The sequence below is a fragment of the Anser brachyrhynchus genome (assembly GCF_964034855.1).
Source record: "Anser brachyrhynchus genome assembly, chromosome: 30".
Classification (NCBI taxonomy): Eukaryota; Metazoa; Chordata; class Aves; order Anseriformes; family Anatidae; genus Anser; species Anser brachyrhynchus.
This window is the reverse complement of record NC_137723.1, coordinates 1021182-1042175: the sequence shown is the minus strand read 5'-3', so window position 1 is coordinate 1042175 and position 20994 is coordinate 1021182. Positions and strand designations below refer to the sequence as shown.

General features: G+C 68.0%; 4 protein-coding genes and 1 long non-coding RNA gene across 12 annotated transcripts; 3 read left to right on the top strand and 2 right to left on the bottom strand.

Annotated features, from left to right (window-relative positions):
* Positions 1-1074: 1074 nt before the first annotated feature.
* On the bottom strand, positions 1075-3250 carry LOC308184298 (class II histocompatibility antigen, B-L beta chain-like). Its single transcript, XM_080571345.1, has 6 exons — positions 3092-3250; positions 2292-2561; positions 1808-2089; positions 1594-1700; positions 1479-1502; positions 1075-1297 (listed from the first exon to the last, which is right to left on the bottom strand). Exons 1-6 carry the CDS (start codon positions 3180-3182, stop codon positions 1289-1291), a joined length of 783 nt encoding a protein of 260 aa, XP_080427471.1. The 5' UTR covers positions 3183-3250; the 3' UTR covers positions 1075-1288.
* Positions 3251-4857: 1607 nt separating this feature from the next.
* On the bottom strand, positions 4858-13524 carry BRD2 (bromodomain containing 2). 4 transcript variants are annotated; one of them, XM_080571343.1, is made up of 12 exons: positions 13385-13524; positions 9941-10241; positions 8690-8827; positions 8465-8606; positions 8143-8351; positions 7677-8048; positions 7394-7522; positions 7057-7311; positions 6763-6977; positions 6220-6530; positions 6011-6133; positions 4858-5912 (listed from the first exon to the last, which is right to left on the bottom strand). In XM_080571343.1, exons 2-12 carry the CDS (start codon positions 10211-10213, stop codon positions 5782-5784), a joined length of 2298 nt encoding a protein of 765 aa, XP_080427469.1. In that variant the 5' UTR covers positions 10214-10241; positions 13385-13524; the 3' UTR covers positions 4858-5781. The 4 variants fall into 4 exon arrangements, with proteins under 4 accessions (XP_080427469.1, XP_080427467.1, XP_080427468.1 ...); XM_080571341.1 differs by lacking the exon at positions 13385-13524 and adding an exon at positions 11194-11926; XM_080571342.1 differs by lacking the exon at positions 13385-13524 and adding an exon at positions 11194-11926 and having other exon boundaries at positions 6763-6938.
* A 1757-nt stretch (positions 13525-15281) lies between these two features.
* Positions 15282-18374, top strand: LOC308184292 (class II histocompatibility antigen, M alpha chain). Its single transcript, XM_080571336.1, has 5 exons — positions 15282-15409; positions 17368-17634; positions 17721-18002; positions 18089-18214; positions 18313-18374. Exons 1-5 carry the CDS (start codon positions 15334-15336, stop codon positions 18315-18317), a joined length of 756 nt encoding a protein of 251 aa, XP_080427462.1. The 5' UTR covers positions 15282-15333; the 3' UTR covers positions 18318-18374.
* Positions 15559-17361, top strand: LOC308184296. 3 transcript variants are annotated; one of them, XR_013942622.1, is made up of 4 exons: positions 15559-15662; positions 15707-16084; positions 16152-16205; positions 16294-17361. It is a non-coding gene; the product is annotated as an uncharacterized lncRNA (long non-coding RNA). The 3 variants fall into 3 exon arrangements; XR_013942621.1 differs by lacking the exon at positions 16152-16205 and having other exon boundaries at positions 15707-16028; positions 16271-17361; XR_013942623.1 differs by having other exon boundaries at positions 15707-16183; positions 16271-17361.
* A 146-nt stretch (positions 18375-18520) lies between the features above and the next one.
* Positions 18521-20986, top strand: LOC308184286 (HLA class II histocompatibility antigen, DM beta chain-like). 3 transcript variants are annotated; one of them, XM_080571306.1, is made up of 6 exons: positions 18521-18749; positions 18833-19111; positions 20084-20362; positions 20445-20564; positions 20646-20702; positions 20745-20986. In XM_080571306.1, exons 1-6 carry the CDS (start codon positions 18686-18688, stop codon positions 20825-20827), a joined length of 882 nt encoding a protein of 293 aa, XP_080427432.1. In that variant the 5' UTR covers positions 18521-18685; the 3' UTR covers positions 20828-20986. The 3 variants fall into 3 exon arrangements, with proteins under 3 accessions (XP_080427432.1, XP_080427431.1, XP_080427430.1); XM_080571305.1 differs by having other exon boundaries at positions 20646-20724; positions 20755-20986; XM_080571304.1 differs by having other exon boundaries at positions 20646-20986.
* The last annotated feature ends 8 nt before the right edge of the window (positions 20987-20994 follow it).

The following is a 20994-nucleotide window of genomic DNA, read 5'->3' as shown; positions in this document are numbered from 1 at the left end:
GCAGGGGGGGGTGAAGGACCTGCGAGCGCGAGGCTGCTCCCCTGTCTGCAGAGGGCATCCTCTGCTTCTCCTGCCCGCTCGGGTGGCCAGGGACGGGGAGGGGGCTATAGGGTGTCTGCGAGCCCTGCCCAGCCCTGGCTGGGGGCGTGGGGAGGGGGAGTGGGACCCCCTGCCCTGCCTGCCCTTGCAGGGTTCCTCCAGTTCCACCTCCCGGTGCAGTGTCACTTCCTCGCCAGGACCGAGCGGGTGACGCTGCTGGAGCGCTGCGTCTGCGAGGGGCAGCAGGACGAGCGCTGTGGCCGGGACCTGGGGTTCCTTGGGTGCTGTGCAAGGGCCATGGGCTCCACAAGTTCTCCTACCAGCCCTCACTCCCCCAACACCCAGCGTGCCCCGGTGGCCCCATGCCCCTTGTCCCCTCCATCCTCAGCCCCGCTGCCCCCTGACGCTGTTCCTCGGCACCCCCCAACCAGGATCTGCCCCTGTTGGCGCTGGGCTGCTGCTGCCCAGCAGAGCGACGGTGCTCGGGGACAGCACAGCGCCGCTGCAGCCCCACGTCGCCGCTTTGTGGTGTGCTCGGCCCCAGGCTGCAGGGCTGTGGGGACTGGGAGATCTGGGGGGAGCACGGTGGGCCCTGGGTGGGGTGGTGGGGTGACCCCAGGGGTACTGCGTGGTGACGCTGGGGTGACCCAGGGGGGGGCTGCGGGGTGTCCCAGCCTGGGGACAGGGGAGCCGCGGGCTCTGGTGGGGCCGTGTTGGGGCTCAGGGTGGGAACGGCGGTCGCTGTGGGGGCTGGATGGGTGCCCCAGCTCCCAGACCCCACAGGCCCTTCCAGGGGCCCAGGACCCCTGCACCCCGCACCCATCCCCAGCACCAGTGCAGCAGCCCAGAGGCAGCAGGAAGCAGGCTCCGCCACCAGCCCCCCTCCCACAGGACGCTGCCTTCACCCCCAGGCAGCGCCCCCCGGGCTCTGGGACCCAGGCCCCCAAGCAGCCCCGTCCCCCCCAAGGCTTTGGAGCTGTGTGTGCAGGGATGGTGGTGCCCGCCCCTGCCCCACCGTCCCCACAGCAGCAGGGCCGCAGTGCATTGGGACACTTTATTTGGGGCTCCCAGTGGCCCCGGCCAAGCCGAGCTGGGATGGGAACGAGGGAGGGGGGGACCCCGAGGAGTCGTGTGGGGCCGTGGGGCTGTGGGACCAGGGGCTGTGGGACCAGGCGCCGAGGGCAGGAGCTGGGTGAGCGCGGGGCAGAGGCGGCGCTGGGGGTTGAGGATCCGAGGAGCAGGAGCTGCTTCAGGAGCCCTGTGGGGAGAGAGCAGGGGGTGAGCAGCGGGTGGGGGGCAGCACCCCAGCCCTCTGCCCCACGGCCCCCCAGGGACGCGCTGCCTGCGGCCCCGGGGCGCAGCCCTGGTGGTGGTAGGGGGGGAAGGGGAAGCAGCCCCCACGGGGAGGGTGCAGCGGGGCCGCGGGTGGGGGACGTTACCTGCAGCCGGGGGAGCGATGCGCCCTGCAACACAGCGAGACCAGGTCAGCGTCACCGCGGGGGGGAACCGCGGCCCCCCCAGCCCCACGCCACCCCCAGCGCCCCGGCCGCTCACCTTTCTGCGCACGTAGAGGAAGAGCCCCAGCGCCAGGAAGATGAGCCCCAGCACGAAGCCCCCGACGCCCGTCAGCATCTTGCCCCTGGCGGCGTCCGCCGGGAGCACTGCAGGGACAGGAGCGAGGGCTCAGGGCCGGGGCCGTGCTCCCGCTCCCTGCCTGCAGCAGGGTGGGGGCTCGGGACCCCCCGGGAGGCGGGGGCCGGGGCCTTACCCCATTCGTGGGTGATGGGGCTCTGCAGGCTGGCGTGCTCCACCTGGCACTTGTAGGTGTCCCCGTGCTGCGGGGTGCTTTCCAGCATCACCAGCACCTGGTAGGTCCAGTCCCCGTTGGGGATCACGTCCGTGGACACCACGTGCTTCGTCTCCTCCTGGCCGTTCTTGAACCACTTCACCTCGATCTCGGCGGGGTAGAAGCCCGTCACGTAGCACGCCAGCCTGTCGGTCTGGGGCAGCGAGCTCGACTGCATGGGAGAGACCCTCACCTTGGGCTCAACTGCGGGGAGAGGGAGAGAGCTGGGCAAGGGCGGCGAGAGCCCAGCGGTCACCTGTACCGCTGCCCCTGGGCCCAGGCAGGACAGGGCACACACGGGCTGCCTCCCCTGGGCTGTGCCCGGCCCCCAGAGCCAGGCTGTGCCAGGCCCAACGGGGCGCGGAGGCGGCCCAGCCCCACCAGCTCTGCGCTCGCGTGCACGCACCTCTCCTCTTCAGGATGAAAGGGTCCGACACCCCGTAGTTGTGCCGGCAGAACGTGTCTACTGCAGCCTTTTCATCCTCCAGTACTTCAGGCTGACTGTTCCAGTAGTCAGCTGTAGGCTTGCCCAGCTCCGTGTCAGCCACAAACTGCCCCACGTCGCTGTCAAAGTGCACGTACTGCTGCCGGTTGTAGATGTACCTATGCAGAAGCCTCACCCGCTCGGTGCCGTTGAGGTACTGACACTCACCCACCGCCATCTCCTGGAAGAACCCTGTACAGGCAGGTCAGGTTAGGGAGCCCAGCTTCCCCTCCCCAGGCCCCCAGCCCCCAGCCAGGGCTGGGCAGGGCTCACAGATGACCTGGAGCCCCCTCCCCACCCTGGAGCCCCCCCCCCCCCCCATCCCCACTCCCCTCCCAGCCGCGGTGACACCGACGCCGTGACCCCGACCCCCTGGAGCCCCACGTGCTGGGGTCAGGAAGAGGCCGAGGGGCTCCCAGGGGGGGTCCTGGGGGCAGGAGGGGACAAGAGGTGGGGGGAACGCAGGGAAGAAGCACAGAGAAGGGAACCAGGACACAAGAGAGCCCTGGGCGGGGGGGGGCAGCACCCCCGGAGCTCTCTGGGCCCCCCCGGGTAGCCTTCTGCTGCTAGGCCTTGCAGGGCAGAGGGTGAGGCAGTCGCTGTGGATGCCCACACCCTGCGTGGTGGTGCCAGGGCCCCGGTGGCCCCCTCCCCCCCCCATCCCACCTCCCCTCCAGCAGCCACGCGTGGGATCCTGCCCCACGGCGTGGGGCTGAGCTCACCCTTGGTCTCCTCGCCCCCAGCCGGGCGGGCTCCCAGCACCACCAGTGCCACCAGCACGGCCCCAGCTCCCAGGATGCGGCCGGTCCCCATGGCTGCTCAGCGGAGGCTGAGGGGTGCTGGGACCCCACTCAAGGCAGACTCCACCCAGTGCTGTGACTGGGCGTCCCAGTAAGAACCAGTGAGCAGCGGGGCTGGGCAGCATCACCCGTCACTAGGCAGAACCTGACCCCGCAGGGCACCCTCTGACACTTGCTACGAAGGTGTTCGAGGACCAACCTCAAGAGCTGGGAGGGAAGGGGGTTTGGATCCCCCAGGGTGCAAAAGAGCCACTGGTGGGGGTGTGGGGTCCCACTGCCCCTTGGGACAGGTGAGGAGCAGCAAGGGACACGGGCACCCAGCCCGCAGCGCCAGTCACTTCCCTGTAGGAAACCTCAAGGAGGCCAAGAGGCTCAAGGTCAAGAGTACCAGAGGGACGGGGCTCAAGGAGGCCCAGAGCCCCGGGGGGAATAGGGCTCAAGGAGGCCAAGAGCCCCGGGGGAACAGAATCATAGATTCATAGAATATCCTGAGTTGGAACGGACCCACAAGGATCATCGAGTCCAACTCCTGGCACCACACAGGTCTGCCCCAAAATTCAGACCATGCGACTAAGCGCATGGTCCAAACGCTTCTTAGACTCAGACAGGCTTGGTGCAGTGACTCCTTCCCTGGGGAGCCTGTTCCAGTGTGCGACCACCCCCTCGGTGAAGAACCTCTTCCTGATGTCCAGCCTAAACCTCCCCTGCCTCAGCTTGACACCATTCCTGCGGGTCCTATCGCTGGTGATTACGGAGAATAGGTCACCTGCCTCTCCACTCCCCCTCCTGAGGAAGCTGTAGGCTGCGATGAGGTCCCCCCTCAGCCTCCTCTTCTCCAGGCTGAACAGGCCCAGTGACCTCAGCCGCTCCTCATATGTCTTCCCCTCTAGGCCCTTCACCATCTTCGTCGCCCTCCTCTGGACACTCTCCAACAGTTTTACATCCCTTTTGTACTGTGGTGCCCAGAACTGCACACAGTACTCGAGGTGAGGCCGCACCAGCGCAGAGTAGAGCAGGACAATCGCTTCCCTCGACCGACCAGTGATGCAGTGCTTGATGCACCCCAGGATACGGTTTGCCCTCCTGGCTGCCAGGGCACACTGCTGGCTCATGTTCAGCTTGCTGTCAACCACAACCCCCAAATCCATCTCTACAGGGCTGCTCTCCAGCGTCTCGTTGCCCAGTCTGTACGTATAGCCAGGGTTGCCCCGTCCCAGGTGCAGGACCCGGCACTTGCTCTTGTTAAACTTCATGTGGTTAGTGATCGCCCAGCTCTCCAATCTGACCAGATCTCTCTGCAAGGCCTTTCCACCCTCAGCCGAGTCCACAACTCCTCCAAGTTTGGTGTTGTCGGCAAATTTGCTCAAAACACCTTCTAGTCCTACATCCAAATCATTTATAGAAACATTGAAGAGGACTGGCCCTAAAATGGCGCCCTGAGGGACCCCACCAGTGACCATCCGCCAGCCTGATGCGGCCCCATTTACCACAACCCCTTGAGCCCTGCCCGTAATAGGGCTCAAGGAGGCCAAGAGCCCTGGGGGGAATAGGGCTCAACCCAACCCAATGTGTGTGGGGGTAGGGGCGGGGGGGGAAGGGGCAGGAACAACGCCGGCACCTGTCCCCAGAAGCAGCCCTGGGGCAGGTGAGGGAGGAGACACAACCCTTATGACCACAGGGAGCCCGGCTCAACTCGAATAATATTTTCTTTATTTACATGTTAAAGAATCGAAAGGTTTGAAACATACAATAAGATGAAAACACGGCTCTAAGGGTCTAATAGTGGGGATGGGGGAGGGAGGGGGGGGGCGGGAGGGTGAAAGGAAGGGAGGAAAAAAAAAATAAAACGAGTAGAAAAAAATTATACAGTCAACGTAAAAAACAGGCGGCCCCTCCCTCCCCCCTGCCCCGCCGGGGAACATGCTGCCCTGCTCGTGTGCCGGGGAGGGCTATGTACAACGGGCCGGGGCCCGCGCCAGCACGACGCAGCTCAAATAAATTAAAATCCTCCACAGACAAGGGGACGGGGATGGCGGCAGCTCCCCCGGCCGGGGAAGGGCTGCGGCCACGGGGCGCTGCCGTCTGCCCTGCTGCCTCCACGGCAAACCCAAATTCGGGACTGTTAACCCCTTTTGTGTGTGTGTGTTTTTTTTTTCTCCTTTAAATGCTTTTTTAAGATTTTTTTTTTTTAATTTTTCTTATATTTTTTTTTCTTAAAAACCCCAAACTTTTCCCCCTCGGAAAAAATCCCACAAGTCAGAAAAAAAACCTAAAACAACAAACGGTAAAACCTGCTGGGGACGGGGTGGTGGCCATACACCCCCGCCCGGCCCCAGGGGCCTGAGCGCAGCCCCCCCTGCCCTGGCGACACCCGGGAACCTCCAGCCTGTAACCACCGGCCACCCCCCACCCCACCCCAAGTCCGTGGGGGCGTCGCTCAGGCACCGGGAGGGCTCCTCAGCACCCCCCCAGCCCACCCCGGGGGCGCAGTTCGCCGGGCGGGGGCTCTCAGTCCGGTTCACGCGGGCCCGGTCCCGCAGAGCCGCTTCCGAACCTGCCCGTGGCTCCACCCGGCCGCGCCGCTCGCAGCCGCCGTGGACGCTCCGGCCGCCCTAACCCGAATCCGAGTCGCTGGTGTCCGAGGACGAGGAGCTGGAGCTGGAGCTGCTGGAGTCGGAGCTGGAGCTGGAGGCGCTGAGCCGTGACACGGCCACCTGCTGCGCCGACTCGGGCTTCTCGCTGGCTGCAAGGCGAGGGCGCGCTCAGCACCGCCGGGGCCTGAGGCCGCCCCCCTCCTCCTCCCCAAAAAAATCCCACCCGCAACCCTAACCCAGCACTCACCCTTCTTCGGGGGTTTCTTGGTGGAGTTGAGCTGGCCGCTGACGTCCTGCAGCCGCTTCTCCAGCTCCCGCTTCTTTTCCAGTGCCAGCTCCTCTTTCGTCTTCCCCACCGGCTTCTTCATGGCTGGGGGGAGAAAGCGAGGGGCTGCTGAGCTCGGCCCGCAGCCCCACAGCCCCCCCACATGCCCCGCAGCCTCGCCCCCGCCTCACTTTCGCTGTAGGGCTTGCGGGGCTTCTTCCGCAGGCAGGACAGCACGTAGCGCTCCAGCTCGCGCAGCGTCGAGGGCTTGAGGGTCTCGAAGTCGATCTCAATCTCCTCGGGGTTGGAGTCACGCAGGGACGGCTCCCGCGACTGGATGATGTGCACCACCCGGCCCAGCTTCTCGCCGGGCAGCTTGTTGATGTCCAAGCTGAGCTGGCGCTTCTCGTCGTAGGTCATGGGTTTGCTCTCCTCCTCCTCCTCCGAGTCGTAGAGCGCCGGGGGAGGCGGCAGCGCCGCTTTCGCCGCCTTCTTCGAGTTCCTGCCGGGAGCGAGGCCTCAGGGATGCTGCAACCCCCCCCCCCGCCCCCGAAGCCCACCCCATGAGCGCCCACCCCATGCGCTCCCACCCCTGCTTTCTGGCAGCACTCAGACGGGGTTTGGCTTGTTTGTGTCAGGTTATCACCACGGTCGATCTGACGGGGAAAGAGTCATCACCGCTGCCGCCCGCACCCCAAGCCCGGCAGCAGCACCCAGGGGCCCCCCCAACTCACTTGGAGCTGCCTCCGCCGCCGCCCCCGCTGGTCCCTCCGCCGCCCCCGGCCTTCTTGGCTTTGCGCAGCTGGGCCTGGCGCGCCCGGGCCTCGTCGTCGCCTCCCCGGCCTTTGTGCTTCTCCGACTTCTTCTTCTTCTTCTTCTCCCGCTTCTTTTTGGGTTTGGAAACGGGGCCCTGTGAGAGGGCAGCCAGCTGCTCGTGCACGGCCCGCAGCTGTGGGGGGAGACAGGGGGGTGAGGCGGGCATGGGGAGCGGGCGCAGGTCGTGGCACCGGCCCTTCTCCGGCCCTCACCTGCTCCTGCAGCTCGGCCAGGCGGTTGGCGCGCTCCTCCTCCGAGTCCGAGCTCTCCTCGCTCTCCGACGAGCTCTCGCTGCTGCTCTCATCCTCGTCGTCGTCTTCGTCGTCCTCATCATCCTCGTCCTCGTCGCTGGAGGACTCCTCAGAGGAGGACTTGGAGAGGGCACCGGGCAGCGGCGCCGACACCGAGGGCGGGCTGGCGTCCTGCGGCTCGTCAGGCATCTTGGCGTAGCTGAACTCGAAAACGTCCTGAGGGGAAGGAGAGGGAAAAAGGGGGAGGGGGTCGGCACGGCGTTTGGGGTCCGGCGGGGGGAGCCCTGACCCCACTCACCTGCAGCTTGCGGGCCATGGCCACCACGTCGTGGTCGGGCGGGTTGTACTTGTAGCAGTTGGAGAACATTAACCGGACGTCGGCGGCGAACTCCTGCGCGTCGTGGTAGTCCCGGTTCTCCATCTTCCGCTGCGGGGAGCGAAACGGGTGAGCCCGAGCCCCCCAGGCTTCCAGGAACCCCTGCTGGGGCCAAGCAAGCCACAGGCCCCCCCCCCCCCAAAAAGAGCCGCACAGCAGCTCTTTCGCCCCACCGCCCCCGTCTTGGCCGCGGTGCCAGCCGAACCTTGATGGTGCTGAGGTCCATGGGGTGCTTGATGATCTCGTGGTAGTCGTGCAGCCCCAGGGCTGAGGCGTCGACGGGCTTGTAGAAGGGCCAGGCGTACGCCGCGTGCTTCTTGGAGAGCAGCTCCTTGAGGATGCCGTTGCAGTACTTGAGCTGCTCCGACAGCTTGCCCTTCTTGGACGTCTGATGCTGCTGCGAGTCCGGCAAGTCCTTCTTGGGGGGCTTGATCGGCCGGCCGCTCTCGCGCCGCGCGGGGATCTTCGCCGCCTTGGCCTCCAGCAGCGTGGCGGAGGGCGAGGACTCCCCGCTGGTGGCGATGATGGCCGTGGTGGTGGGGGTGGTGGTGTCCGCTTTCCGCTTCACGCCCTTCTTCTGCCGGAGGAGGCAAAAGGAGGGGGGCGCGTGAGGCCGCGCCGAGCCCGCGGGCCCGGAGCCTCTCCCCCGCGGCTCCTTCCTCCTGTCCTACCTTGGCCACAGGCTGGGTGGCCGCAGGCGTGGGCAGCACGGCCGGGGCGGTGGAGTGCAGCGACTTGAGGAGCGGAGCGGAGATGACGGACGGGTGGGGAATGTTGACTATGGTGGTGGGGATGTCGGGGCTCGGGGCGTACACCGTGGTGTGGGACACGGAGGAGACGGCCGGCACTTGCTGAGCGGCCGTGAGGCCCGCCAGGAGCGCTGGGCACAGACAGAAGCCCCCTCCCCGTTAGCGCCGCAGCTGCCCCCCCAAAAAAACCCTTTGGGGGTCCCAAACCCAAGCGGCCGTCCCGCCCCGCGCGGCACCGACATACCCGCTGCCCGGGACGCTCCCTTCTTGTGGCTGTTCTTGGCCACCGGGACCACAATCTCCTGCTCTTCCGGAGGCATCTGAGCCACCTTCTGCAGGAAAATCTTCTCCAGGGTTTGGGCCATCAGCACAATGTCATCTGTGGGCTGCGGGGAGGGCCAGGGGCAGTGTCAGAAACCGCAGGGAAGGCGCCGCCCCCCGCCCCCCCGTGCACGGCCTCCCCCCTCACCTTGTTGTAGATGTAGCAGTTGGTGAACATGGTGTTGAAGTCCTGCATGCACTCGGCAGCCCCCCAGTAGTAGTTGTTCTCCAAGCGCCGCTTGATCGTCCCCATGTCCATGGGCTGCTTGATGATCTTGTGGTAGTCCTGCCGACGAAATGGGGGGGGGGGCACGGGCGGTCAGCTGCACGCCAACGACCACGGCGCGCCCCTGCCCACCCCCCTCGCACCCCCGAGCCACCGGCGACGCGTTTCTGGGGTGGGGTAGGGGCTCGAAAGCTGCTCGAGCTCGCGTTAGCGCCGCGGGCGGCGCGCGGGGCCGGCCGCCCGCTCACGCACCCGCTCTCACTCATCAGAAAGCAGGCAGGGGGTGCATCGGGTTGACAAAAAACAAAACGCCTCCGGACCTGGTCCCCACCCTAGAGTGCCACCGTCCAGATTCTGATGGGGGAAGGGTCCCTAGGTTGAGCCCTGGAGGGGAGCCTACTTTGCGGGGACGGCTGGACCCCGGCGTCCTGCGGCCTCGAGGGCACGCTCTCGCGCGAGGCGCGATGGGGCTCAGGGGACGCTAACGCTAAGGTTAAGAGCGAACCTACGTGGAATTTACCTCCGGGCTTTAAATCCTTGGGCGCCACAGGTGCACGGGGGGCTGGCGTTTATTATTGGGGTCACAGGATGTCTTCTACAAATTCATGGATGGGAATCTGCAAAACGCATTCAGGGCACAAGAGATTAGGTGGGGGGGGGAGGAGGGGGGGGGGGGGGAAGCGTCCGGGTTCCCTCCGGAGCGGCCGCGTCACCTCACCCGTACCTGCGCGGGGGCAGCGGGAGGGGGACAGCGGCTCTGGGGACGTCCCCAGGACGAGCCGAGCGGGCGGGCCGCCTACCGGGACCTTGGGGGGTGTGTGTGTGTGTTGGGGGGGGGCTTCGGAGCCCGTAGGATTTACGCCCCCATGGAGAGGGCGAGGGGACAGCACAGCCCAGGCACCTGCAGCTGCATCTCTGTGGCGGAGCCCCAGGAGGGGACGGCGCCGTCCCTGGCACTCTCAGGCTGGGGACCGTGTCTCGGGGCAGGCGGCACGAGCCGAGCGATGCGTTGGCCTAACACCCCGTGCCTGCCTAATGCCGCCGCCGGCCCCGCGGCCCCCCCGGGGCAAGCGGGGGACACAGACACACACGCGCTCGCCCCCCCCCCCCCCCCCCCCCCCACCAGGGGCGCCGCCGCCGCCTCTCCCGCGCCCGCCCGCGAGAGCTCGTTACCGGCAGGCCCAGCTTGACGGCGTCGACGGGTTGGCGGAAGGGCCAGGCAAACTGGTGCTTCCACAGGGCCTTCATCACCACCTTGTGCAGGTACTGCAGCTGGTTGGTGACCCGGCCCGGCTTCTTGGGGTTCGACACCTCCGGCGGGGGCGGGTTCACCTGGGGGGACTGCAGGGCTGGCACCGAGGCCATGGTGGGGCTCTCGAAGCCCTCGTAGAGCAGCGAGGGCTTGCGGATCCGCTTGCCGGGGGTCGACTCCGCCGCCAGGCCCATGAGCCCGGCATTGCCCTCCCCCAGAATCCTGGAAAGGGGGGGGGGGAGCAGAGACACCGTTAGCGGGGGCAGCTCCGCACCGCCAGGGCCCGCCGCAAACGGCTCATGGGGGGGGTAAAATAATAATAATAATAAAAAAATATAAAAAATAATAATAAAAAGCACCAGAACCCCACCGGCAGCGCCGGCGCGGCCAGGAGCTGGCGCGGGTCCAGGTCCGCCCGCGAACAAAGAAGCCGGCGCGGGGGTGACGGTGCCGGCGCGCGCCGGGGTGACGCGGTGCCCCGCGGCGTCACCGCCCCGAGGTGGTGGCTGGGGGGTGGCGGTGGTGGGGACACTGGGGACCCAACGGGACCCGTTAGGAGGCGGCGGCGCGGGCGTAACCTCGCAATGGGGGTCTCGGGGGGGGTTTCGGCGGAGCGAGTGGCGTGGAATAGGCACGGCAGCCGGGCGGGGAGGTAGGAGGAAGCCACAGAAGCTGCAGCGGCGGGGGGAAATCGGCCTCAAGCGCCACGGGCAGCAGCGGGGACCCCTGAACCAGGACGCGAACACAGGGGGGGGTCCAGAGGTTTCCGGAGAACTCAAGGAGGGTCAAAGCCGGCGCCCGGCCGCTTCGCTGGGGGCTCGCAGCCCCCCGGGGCCCTGCAGGACGCCCGGCCCCGGCGGGCCGTCAGCGCCGGGAGCCGCCAAGGACGCGGCGGCGGCGCCAAGGATGAGGGAAGGACGGCGCCGCCGGTGCCACGGACTGGGACGAACTGGGACGAACTGGGAGGGGGGGGACGACGCAAGAGGGGAGCCCCCCCCCTCCTCCCAGCCCCGCTGCTGCTCCCCGGGGACCCCCCGCGGGCTTCCCGCTGCCACATCCCCGAGCCCGCGGGGGCTCCGTGGGGACCCCCCGGGCTCCACCCGAGCCCGGTGCCCCCCCCGCAGGCTGGATGCGAGCCCCCCCCCCCACCCCCCCGAGCCCCCCCAGCACCTACTTGCTCTGGGGATTCACATTCTGCAGCATCCCGGCGGCTGCGTGCCCGGCTCCCGGCCTTCCTCCTCCTCCTCCTCCTCCTTCTCCTCCTCCTCCACCCGCCGCCGTCTCCTCCGACGCCCCCCCCACTTTGCCCGCCGGGGAGGAGCCTCCCCCCGCCCCGTTAAGGAGCCGGCCCCCGGCCGGGCATCACCGAGCGGCGGCTCGGGACCATCCAGCGGCCTTCACATCGGCGGGCGCGGAGAAAATGGCGGCGGGGCCGAGAAGGGGGGGGGGGGAAGGGGACCGGGGAAAGGGACCGGGGAGGGGGGGGGGGGGCCGCCTCTTGGGCGCCGCCGGCGGGCCCCGAGTCCTGCGCGACGCCGTCAATACAGGCCCGGAGGTGTCGCTGGGAGCCGGAGGAATCCTCGGAGGCCGGCGGTCGGGCTCGGCGAGGCGGGCCGGGGGTCGGATGGCGGCGGATGGCGGCGGGGGCTTCAGCGGCCGGGCTCCATCTTGGCTCCCTGAAGGGAGGAGGGCGGGAGCGCGGGGGGTGGGGGTGGGGGGAGGGCCCCCCTCGCCGCTGGCCGCAGGCAGGGGTCGCTACGGAGGCCGGGGAGGGTCCGGCGGAGCCCTCCGGGAGCGCGGAGGCGGGGGCTGGGCCGCCCGGCGGAGGATGGATCCGGTTTGGGGCCGCCCCCCGCGCGCACCGGGCCCGACCCGCTCCGTCCTTCGTCCCCGCGAAATGGCGCCTCTCGGCCTGCCCCCGGCCGCCCTTATATAGACACCAGCCGGCCCCTCATTGGGCGGCGGCGGCGCTGACATCACCCCCCCGCCCCTGCCCGCCCCGCCGCGGCCTCATTGGGCGGAAGCGTTCGTGGCGCGGCTCTCCCATTGGCCGCCCGGCGCGTCGCTCACTCGGCGCCGCGCTCCCCCGCCCTTCCGCCCGGCGCCCGCAGCCGACAGAGCTCGGCGGCGCCGCCGCCCATTGGCCGCCGCTGCCATTCGTTGCGGCGCCATTGGCTGGCGGGTCACGTGGGGGCGGCGCCCGCCGTTGGCTGTTGTTGTCGCGCGCCCGGCCGGCGAAGGAGGAGGAGGAGGAGGGGGGGGGGAGGGGGAAGGGAGGGGGCGGCGGCCATTTTGTGCGGCGGCGGCGGACAATGAGCGCGGCCGGGCCCGGCGCTCCGCCGCCCCCGGCCCCGCCGCCCGCAGCCCCCACGGGATCCCCACGGGACCCCCGCGGGACTCCCGGGGCTCCACGGGGCCGGCTCCCACCCGCGGCCCCCACGCGGAGCCCGAGGGGTGCCGGTGACCCCCCTATAAGCGGGGCTCGGTGCCCGGAGGCAGCCCACAGCCCTGAGGGGAGCCCACGCGGCTCCGTGACACGCGTGGGGGGGCTCCCTCACCCCCCCCCCCAAAGCCAGCCGGGGGGGGGGGGTGCCCGCCCCGGCTCCGCGCTGCTCAGCCCGGCCCCAGCACCCCCACGGCGGCTTCGGGACCCCCACGGCGACCTCAACCCCCCCCCCCCCCCGCAGACCTCCATGGCAGCCTCAAGACCCCCACGGCGAACACGAGACCCCCCACGCAAACCTCGGCACCCCCCCCGGCCGAGGCCCTCACCCCCCTCGCGGGGTGCGCAGCCCCAGCCGCTCCCGGTTCCCCCTCCTTGCCCCCGGTTCCCCCTCGAAAGATTTTTTTTTAGGGGGGGGGACCCCACGGCGGTCCCGGACACGCGTGGGCAGCGGGGAGACCCCCGCTGGCATCCTGCAGCGTGGTGGTGGTGCTGGTGGGGGGGGGCTCGACAGGGACCGAGGGGAAGGGACCGGGTAAAGGGGACCCCCCCCCCCCGGCAGCCGCCACGCCGTGACACAGCACTTTGGGCCCCGCGGGCCCTGCCCGCCGCCGCCCCCGCGCGAACACCCAAACATGGCGCTTTTCGCCCCAAACCGCCGCGCACGGAGCCGCCCCGCGCCGCCCCCCCCCACCCCGCGCCGCCTGCCCGTCACCGCCGCCCGCGCCTCCCATTGGCCGCCGGGCCCGGCGGCGGCGGGGGGGGCGGGACTTCGGTTTGATTGACGGCGCCGCCCCACGTGGCCTCCTCCTCCCCCCCCCCCCGCGGGTGGGTTTTATGGGGGAAAAAAATAAAAAAAAATAAAAAAAAAAGAAAAAAGGGGGGGGTGAGGTCACACACACACCCCCCCCCCGGCACTCACCTGAGCAGCCCCCGAGCGGGGCCGCGCCCCCCGGTCCCGGCCCGTCGTCATCCGCCCTGCCCGGCCCCCCCAAAAGCCCCGGTTTGGGGCAAAAAAAGAAAAAAAACATCCCAGGGCAGAAAAAGGGAGCCACGCGCTACGTCACCCGCGCCGCGATTGGCTCCCCGCCGTCACGTGGCGCCCCCGCGGCTCTCACGGCCCCATTCATGCCCCCCCCCGTCCCCCTCCGCCCTGGGGTGGGGGGGCCGCGGGGCTCCGCGGGGTCCTAGCGCCGTCCCCCGCCCCCCCCGGGGAGGAGGGGGGGGGAAGGGAGGGGGGCGCATGCGCCGTGCGGGCCCTCTGCAGCGGCCACCCCCTGGGGAGGGGGGGCGGGGGGGGGAGTGGTGCTCGGGGGGGGCAGAACGGGGCGGGGGGGGCACCTATAGGTGCGTCCGGCGTTGCAAGGGTGCTCCTATGGGGGGGTGTACGGCGTTGCAAGGGTGCACGTTTGGGGGTGCACGGCATTGCAAGGGTGCACCGATGGGGGTGCACGGCATGGCGAGGGTGCAGCGTGGGGGTGCACGGCATTGCAAGCGTGCGCGGCCTTGCAAGGGTGCACGTGTGGGGGTGCACGGCCTTGCAAGGGGTGCCCACGTTGCAAGGGTGCACCTATGGGGATGCATGACACCGCAAGGGTGCACCTAATGGCGGTGCCCGGTGTTGCAAGGGGTGCCCGACATTGCAAGGGTGCGCTTAGGGGGATGCCCCATATTGTAAGGGTGGTGCTATGGGGGTGCAAGGCATTGCAAGGGGTGCTCGGTGTTGCAAGGGTGCACCTACGGGGGTGCATGGCGTTGCAAGGGTGCACTTAGGGGGATGCCCCTTATTGTAAGGGTGGAGCTATAGGGGTGCAAAGCACTGCTTGGTGTTGCAAGGGTGCACTTATGGGGGTCCATAGCATTGCAAGGGTGCCCCTATTTGGGGCATTAAATTAATGAAGGGTGCACCTGCGGGGGTGCGCAGCATTGCAAGGGGTGCCCAGCGTTGCAAGGGCGCACGTATGGAGTTCCACATACTTGCAAGGGGTGCCTGACATTGCGAGGGTGCGCTTAGGGGGATGCCCCATATTGCAAGGGTGCCCCAGTGGGGGTGCATGGCACGGTGAGGGTGCATGAATGGAAAAGCACGGTGCTGCGAAGGGTGCCCGGCATTGCAAGGGTGCACCGGTGGGGGGGTGCACGGCCTTGCAAGGGTGCACGGTGCTGCAAGGGTGTATGAATGGAGACGCGGGGCGTTGCAAAGCATGCCCGGCATTGCAAAGCGTGCCCGACGTTGCAAGGGTGCACCCGTGGGGGTGCGTGGCGTTGCGAGGGTGCGCTTAGGGGGTGCACGGCGTTGCGAGGGTGCACCCAGGGGGGTGCCCGGCATTGCAGCAGTGCCGTGCACGCCCTCGGGGCAGTGCAGAGCCTCGTGGCGGCTGCGGCGCCTGCAGCTCGGTGGCTGCAAAGCGGTGCAGTGCGCGGAGCGCAGGCAGGGGGGGTGCGCGCACCGCGCGCGTGGTTGCGGGGCTGGGGGGGGCGGGGGGCGCCGCACCGTCGCCGCCACGTCCCCAGGGCCGCGGCGGACCCCAAAACCCCGCGTTTTTACCCCAAAACCCCTTGCAGCAGCAGCAGCAGCAGCAGCAGCAACATCCGGGCGGGGCCGGCGGAGCGGGGTGGGGGTCCCCGCTCGGTTAATTAGGGCGGTTAATTAATTAGGTTAACGAAGGCGAGCCGCCCAGCCCGTCGCCCACGCTGGGCCCGTGGGGGCTGTCGCGGGTGGGAGCTCGGCGGGGTGTCCCCCCCCCAGCGCCTGTCACGGCACCGGGGCGCCCGGCGGGCGCCTTCTCCCTAGCAACCGGTGACGCGGGGGGGCCGCGGGGCGCGGCCATTGGCGGAGGCGGCGGCGGGGAGCGGCGGGGCAGCGGCGGGATGGGGGCTGCGGGCGGGCGCGGGGCGCTGCTGGGCGCCCTGCTCGGGGTGGCCCTGGCCGCCGCCGCCACCCCGGGTAGGACGGGGTCGTGCTGGGGACGGGGGTCGGGGGGGCGTGCAAGGGGTGTGCGTGGCCCTGGGGGGGGGTTTGGGGGGGGAGGGGGGCGTCGCGCGGTCGTGCCCCGGGTGGGAGTGGGAGGAGGGGGGGGTGCAAGTGGGAGTGCGAGGGGCTGGGGGGGGCGTGGAGGGGTGTAAGTGCAGTAGTGCAAGGGGCTGTGTGCTAGTGCGAGGGGTGGCTGTGCAGTAAGTAGTGCAAGGGGCTGTGTGCAGTGTGCAAGGGGCTGTGTGCAGTGTGCAAGGGGTGGCCGTGCAGTAGTGCAAGGGGTGGCTGTGCAGTAGTGCAAGGGGTGGCTGTGCAGTGTGCAAGGGGCTGTGTGCTAGTGCAAGGGGCTGTACAGTGTGCAAGGGGTGGCTGTGAAATAGTGCAAGGGACTGTGTGCTTGTGTAAGGGGCTGTGCAGTGTGCAAGGGGTGGCTGTGAAATAGTGCAAGGGACTGTGTGCTTGTGTAAGGGGCTGTGCAGTGTGCAAGGGGTAGCTGTGCAGTAAGTAGTGCAAGGGGTGGCCGTGCAGTAGTGCAAGGGGTGGCCGTGCAGTAGTGCAAGGGGCTACGTGCAGTAGTGCAAGGGGCCGTGCAGTAGTGCGAGGGGCTGTGCGAGGCATGCAAGGGATGGCTGTGCAGTAGTGCAAGCGGTGGCTGTGCAGTAGTGCAAGGGGCTGCATGCAGTGTGCAAAGGGTGGCTATGCAGTAGTGCAAGAGGTTCTATGCAGCGTGCAAGGGGTGGCCGTGCAGTAGTACAAGGGGCTGTGCAGTGTGCAAGAGGTGGCCGTGCAGTAGTGCAAGGGGTGGCTGTGCAGTAGTGCAAGGGGCTGTGTGAGGCATGCAAGGGGTGGCTGTGCAGTAGTGCAAGGGGCTGTGTGCAGTACTGCAAGGGGCTGCGCAGTGTGCAAAGGGTGGCTATGAAGTAGTGCAAGGGGTTCTATGCAGCGTGCAAGGGGTGGCTGTGCAGTAGTGGAAGGGGCTGCATGCAGTAGTGCAAGGGGCTGTGCGTGGCATGCAAGGGGTGGCCATGCACTAGTGCAAGGGGCTATGTGCAGCGTGCAAGGGGTGACTGCATGCTACTGTAAGGGGCCGTGTGCAGTGTGCAAGAGGTGGCCGTGCATTAGTGCAAGGGACTTTGCAGGGAGCTGTTTGTGCATTAACGCATGGGGTGTGAGCAGGACGGGCTGTATGCTAGTGCAGGGGGCTCTGTGCTAGTGCACAGAGCCATGCATGGGTTTGTCTGTGCATTCGTGCACACACGAGTGTGAGCAGGAGTGTACGCATAGCAGGGCAAAGTGCTGTGGGTAGGGTGCAAGGGGGGGTTATGCACAGGGCCATGGGGTGGCCCCTTGCATAAGTAGCAGCAGCGTGTGTGTCGCTGCACAGCGCGTTTTCATGCATGGTAGGCATATGCAGAGTGTGTGTGCACATTGAGTGTGAACACAGCATGTGTGCAAGGGCAGTGCGTGCATGCAGCGTGCCCACGCACAGCATGGGCGCATCCAAGCAGAGCGTGTGAGTGCATGCACACTCTGCGTGTGTATCCCTGCACGGCACGTGCGCGTGCGGCGTCACTGTGCAGCGCGTGTGGACAAGCGGGCGGATGCGTGTGCGCAGGGTGTCTGTGCTCGCGCGACGTCTGAGCGCGTGCCGACGCAGCGTGCACTTGCAAGGAGCACGCAGGCGGACCGTGACCCTTTGCATAGCGTGTGCATGTGCAAAGTGGATGCCCACGCAGTGCACGGCGCGCGCGCACGCACGGTGTGTGCAAATGCACAGCACGGCGTGCATGCAGACTGCATACATGGGTGCATGCGGTGCACGCATGCAACACAGCGCGAGTGCACGCATGCAACACAGCGCGAATGCACGCATGCAACACAACGCGTGTGCATGCCGCACGCGTGCCGCTGACCCTGCACCCGCACCGCAGAGCCGCCGGTGCACAGCCTGGCCGAGGTGCTTTTCTGCCAGCCGGACGTGCCCTCGCTGGGGCTGGCGCTGACCTTCGACGACGAGCAGCTCTTCTGGTTCGACGCCCCCTCGTCGCGCTGGCAGCCGCGCCTGCCCGACTTCCCTGCGTGGCCCGAGGCCACCGAGCCGCCGTCGGAGCTCGTCCACGACACCACGCTGTGCCAGGAGCTGCTCCAATCACTCACCTTCTACGTTACTCAGTATATGCCGATGGCTGAAGCCAAGGGTAGGTGTCCCCTGTCCCCTGCTGCCACCCTTGCCGGTGCCACCCCTGCCGGTGCCATCCCTGCCGTTGCCACCCCCCTGCCGCAGGCATCCCGGTGGCCAACGTCTTCCTGAAGCGGCCGCTGGAGCTCGGCCGGCCCAACACGCTGGTCTGCATGGTGGGTAACATCTTCCCGCCCGCCGTCACCATCGGCTGGCAGCGGGACGGCGTCCCCGTCACCGAAGGCGTCACCAACACCACCTACACCCCCGTCGAGGAGCTGGGCTTCGTGCAGTTCTCCTACCTGGAGGTGACGCCCCGCGCTGGCGACGTCTACTCCTGCATTGTCACCCGCGAGCGCGACAACACCTCTGTGCTCACCTACTGGGGTGAGTGGGGGCCGCCTTTTCAGGGGTTGGGGGGGGGGTCCCACCTGCGGGGCCAACCTCTGACGGCTCCCGGTGTGTCCCCGCAGTGCCGCAGGACCCCGTCCCCTCCGACGTGCTGGCCACGGCGCTGTGCGGCGCCGCCATGGCGCTGGGCATCCTGCTGGCGCTGGTGGGGCTGGCGCTGCTGGCGGCCACCTACCGACACCGCCGCGGTACGTGGGGACAGACGGGGTGGGGGGGGGGGGGACAGTGACCGAGGGGACACATCCCCCCCTGCTCATTTATATCCCACCACCCCCCCCCGTTGCAGGTTGAGAGCGCAGCGTGGGGACGGAGCCGGCGACACGTTGCAATTAAACCCGTTCGTTTGCAGCCTCGCGGTGTCGTCTGTCCTGGCGGCGCTGGAGGGTGGCTTCTCCGCTGGCTCGTAGCGGGGTTGCGCCGTGCGGTTCCATGCCCTCAGGGTGGTGCCACCTGTGTCGTTCCCCCCCCCCCCCCCCCCCCGCACCCAAGGGTGCTGGCCCAACCCTGGGCACAGTCCATTGTCCTTGCACCGCCCATGGCGATGACGTTGGATCCCGGGAAAGAAGAAAACAGGGAGGAGGAGGAGGAAGAGAAGGAGAAGAAGGAGGAGAAGGGTGTGCACCGGGTGGTGCGGGGTGGGATGAAGGCTCAGAACCCCGATGCCGCCGCCAGGGATGTGGGCGCTGGGGGTGCTGGGGCTGGTGCTGAGCTGCCGGGGCGCAGGTAGGACGCGGGGTGCAAGGGCGGGGAGGAGGCTGCAGACCCCCCTGGGGCCGTGCCCACCCCGGTGTCCGTTCCTGGGGCAGGTGCTTTCGTGATGCACATGGCCAGCTCCTGCGCGCTGGCGGCCAACGGCTCCGAGCAGGGCTTCAACTTCACCCTGGCCTTCAACAAGAACCAGCTGGTGTGCTACGAGCCCAACGTTCGCTTATTCTACCCGTGCCACGGGGGGCTGCTGCACGGCGTCGCCACTGTCTTGGCCATCCTCTTCAACAACAGCACCTTGGTGCAGCGCGTCGAGGCCCGGCGCCAGGCCTGCCGCGACCTGGCCCCCCACTACTGGGCTCAGACGGCGCTGCGGCGGAGTGAGCCCCGGGGCGCGTTGCACGGGGACGTTGCACGGGGACGTTGCACGGGGACGTTGCACGGGGTGATGCGGGGCGGGGTGTTGCGCGGTGGCGTTGCGCGGGGCGACGCGGGGCGATGTTGTGTGGGGTGCAGCACGGGGTTGTCGTACAGGGAATTGAGGTGATTGCACGGGGACGCTGCACGGGGCATTGTGCGGGACGCTGTACAAGCAAGTTGCACGGGGAAATTGCACGGGGACGTTGCACGGGGCATTGCACAGGGACATTGTGTGGGGAAGTTGCACGGGGACACTGAGTGGGAGATTTCACAGGGGTGTTGCACGGGGACATTGCACAGGGATGTTGCACGGGGCATTGTAGGGGACATTGCACAGCGACACTGCTTGGGGAAATTGCTCGGGGACATTGCATGGGGACATCGGGAGACTTCACAGGGGTGTTGTATGGGGGCGTCTTAGGGGACACTGTAGAGGACATTGCACGAGGGACGTTGAACGTGGGATTGACTGGGAGATTGCACAAGCAGATTGCATGGGCACGCTGCGCAGGGCGTTGTACGGGATGCCGCACAGGGAAGTTGAGCGGGAGACACACGGGGATGTTGCACGGGGACATTGCACTGGGCGTGGTACGGGACATCGCACGGGGACATTGCATGGGGGATCGGATGGGATATTGCACTGGGAAGTTGCACGGGGGATTGTAGGGAGCGTGCCCAAGGCATTGCGCAGGGAAATTCCAGAGGCACGTTGCATGGGGACGTGCAGTGGACACTGCGAGGGGACGTTGCATGGGGTAAGGCACAGATACGTGCTGCATGGGGACACGCGGGGGACACTGCACGGGGACATTGCACAGGGAATTGACTGGGGGATTGCATAGGGGGTGTCACAGGGGCCATTGCACCGGCTACCGCATGGGGTGGGAAGGGGGCCATCCCCATCCCTGACTGTCCCCTCCCTGCTCCAGCGCCGCCCCAGGTCCGCGTCGTCCCCACGCCCCTCACCAATGTCCCTGATGCCGTCCTCCTCACCTGCCACGTGTGGGGCTTCTACCCACCCAACGTGACCATCCAGTGGCTGCGCAACGGCGACGTCGTGGCCTCGGGGGACGCCGCCAAGCTCCTGCCAGCCGGCGACTGGACCTACCAGACGCAGGTGGCCCTGACGGCCACCGCCACGACTGGGGACACCTACACGTGCTCGGTGCAGCACGCCAGCCTGGAGAAGCCCCTCCGGGAGAATTGGAGTGAGCCCTGGGGATGGGGACGTGAGGAGTGAGCCCAGGGTCCCCAGCGGCTCAGCGCGCCCGCTCTTGTCCCCCGCCGCAGGTCCTGGTTTGTCCCGGGAGATGACGGTGATGGTGGCGGTGGCAGCCACGATTATGACTGTGGGGCTGGTGGTCCTGGCCGCCGGCATCTTCGTCTACTGCCGCCAGCCTCGGGCACGGGGTGAGGGATGGGGCAGAGGGGGTGGGACACGGGGTTGGGGACACGCTGGCTCAGGGCATCCTTCTTCATTCATCTTCTTAGGTCCGCTCGGTCCTGGTCCTGCTCCTCATCCTGGTCCTGCTCCTCATCCTGGTCCTGCTCCTCATCCTGGTCCTGGTCCTGCTCCTCATCCTGGTCCTGGTCCTGGTCCCTGTCCTCCTGGTCCTGGTCCCCACCCGGGTCCCCACCTGGCCGAGTGGGGCCAGGCTGTGACCAAGCTCTGAGTTGGAGCCCCCCCCGCCCCCCGCTGCCTCCCTCCCTCTCCAATTTGGGGTCTTGTGGGATCGCCCCCCCCCTCCACGGACCAAGCCTGGGGACACCCAATTTTGGGGGTGCGAGGGGCCGGGGGCTCGACCCCCCCCAAATAAACCAAGTGGGGACCCCGACGGCG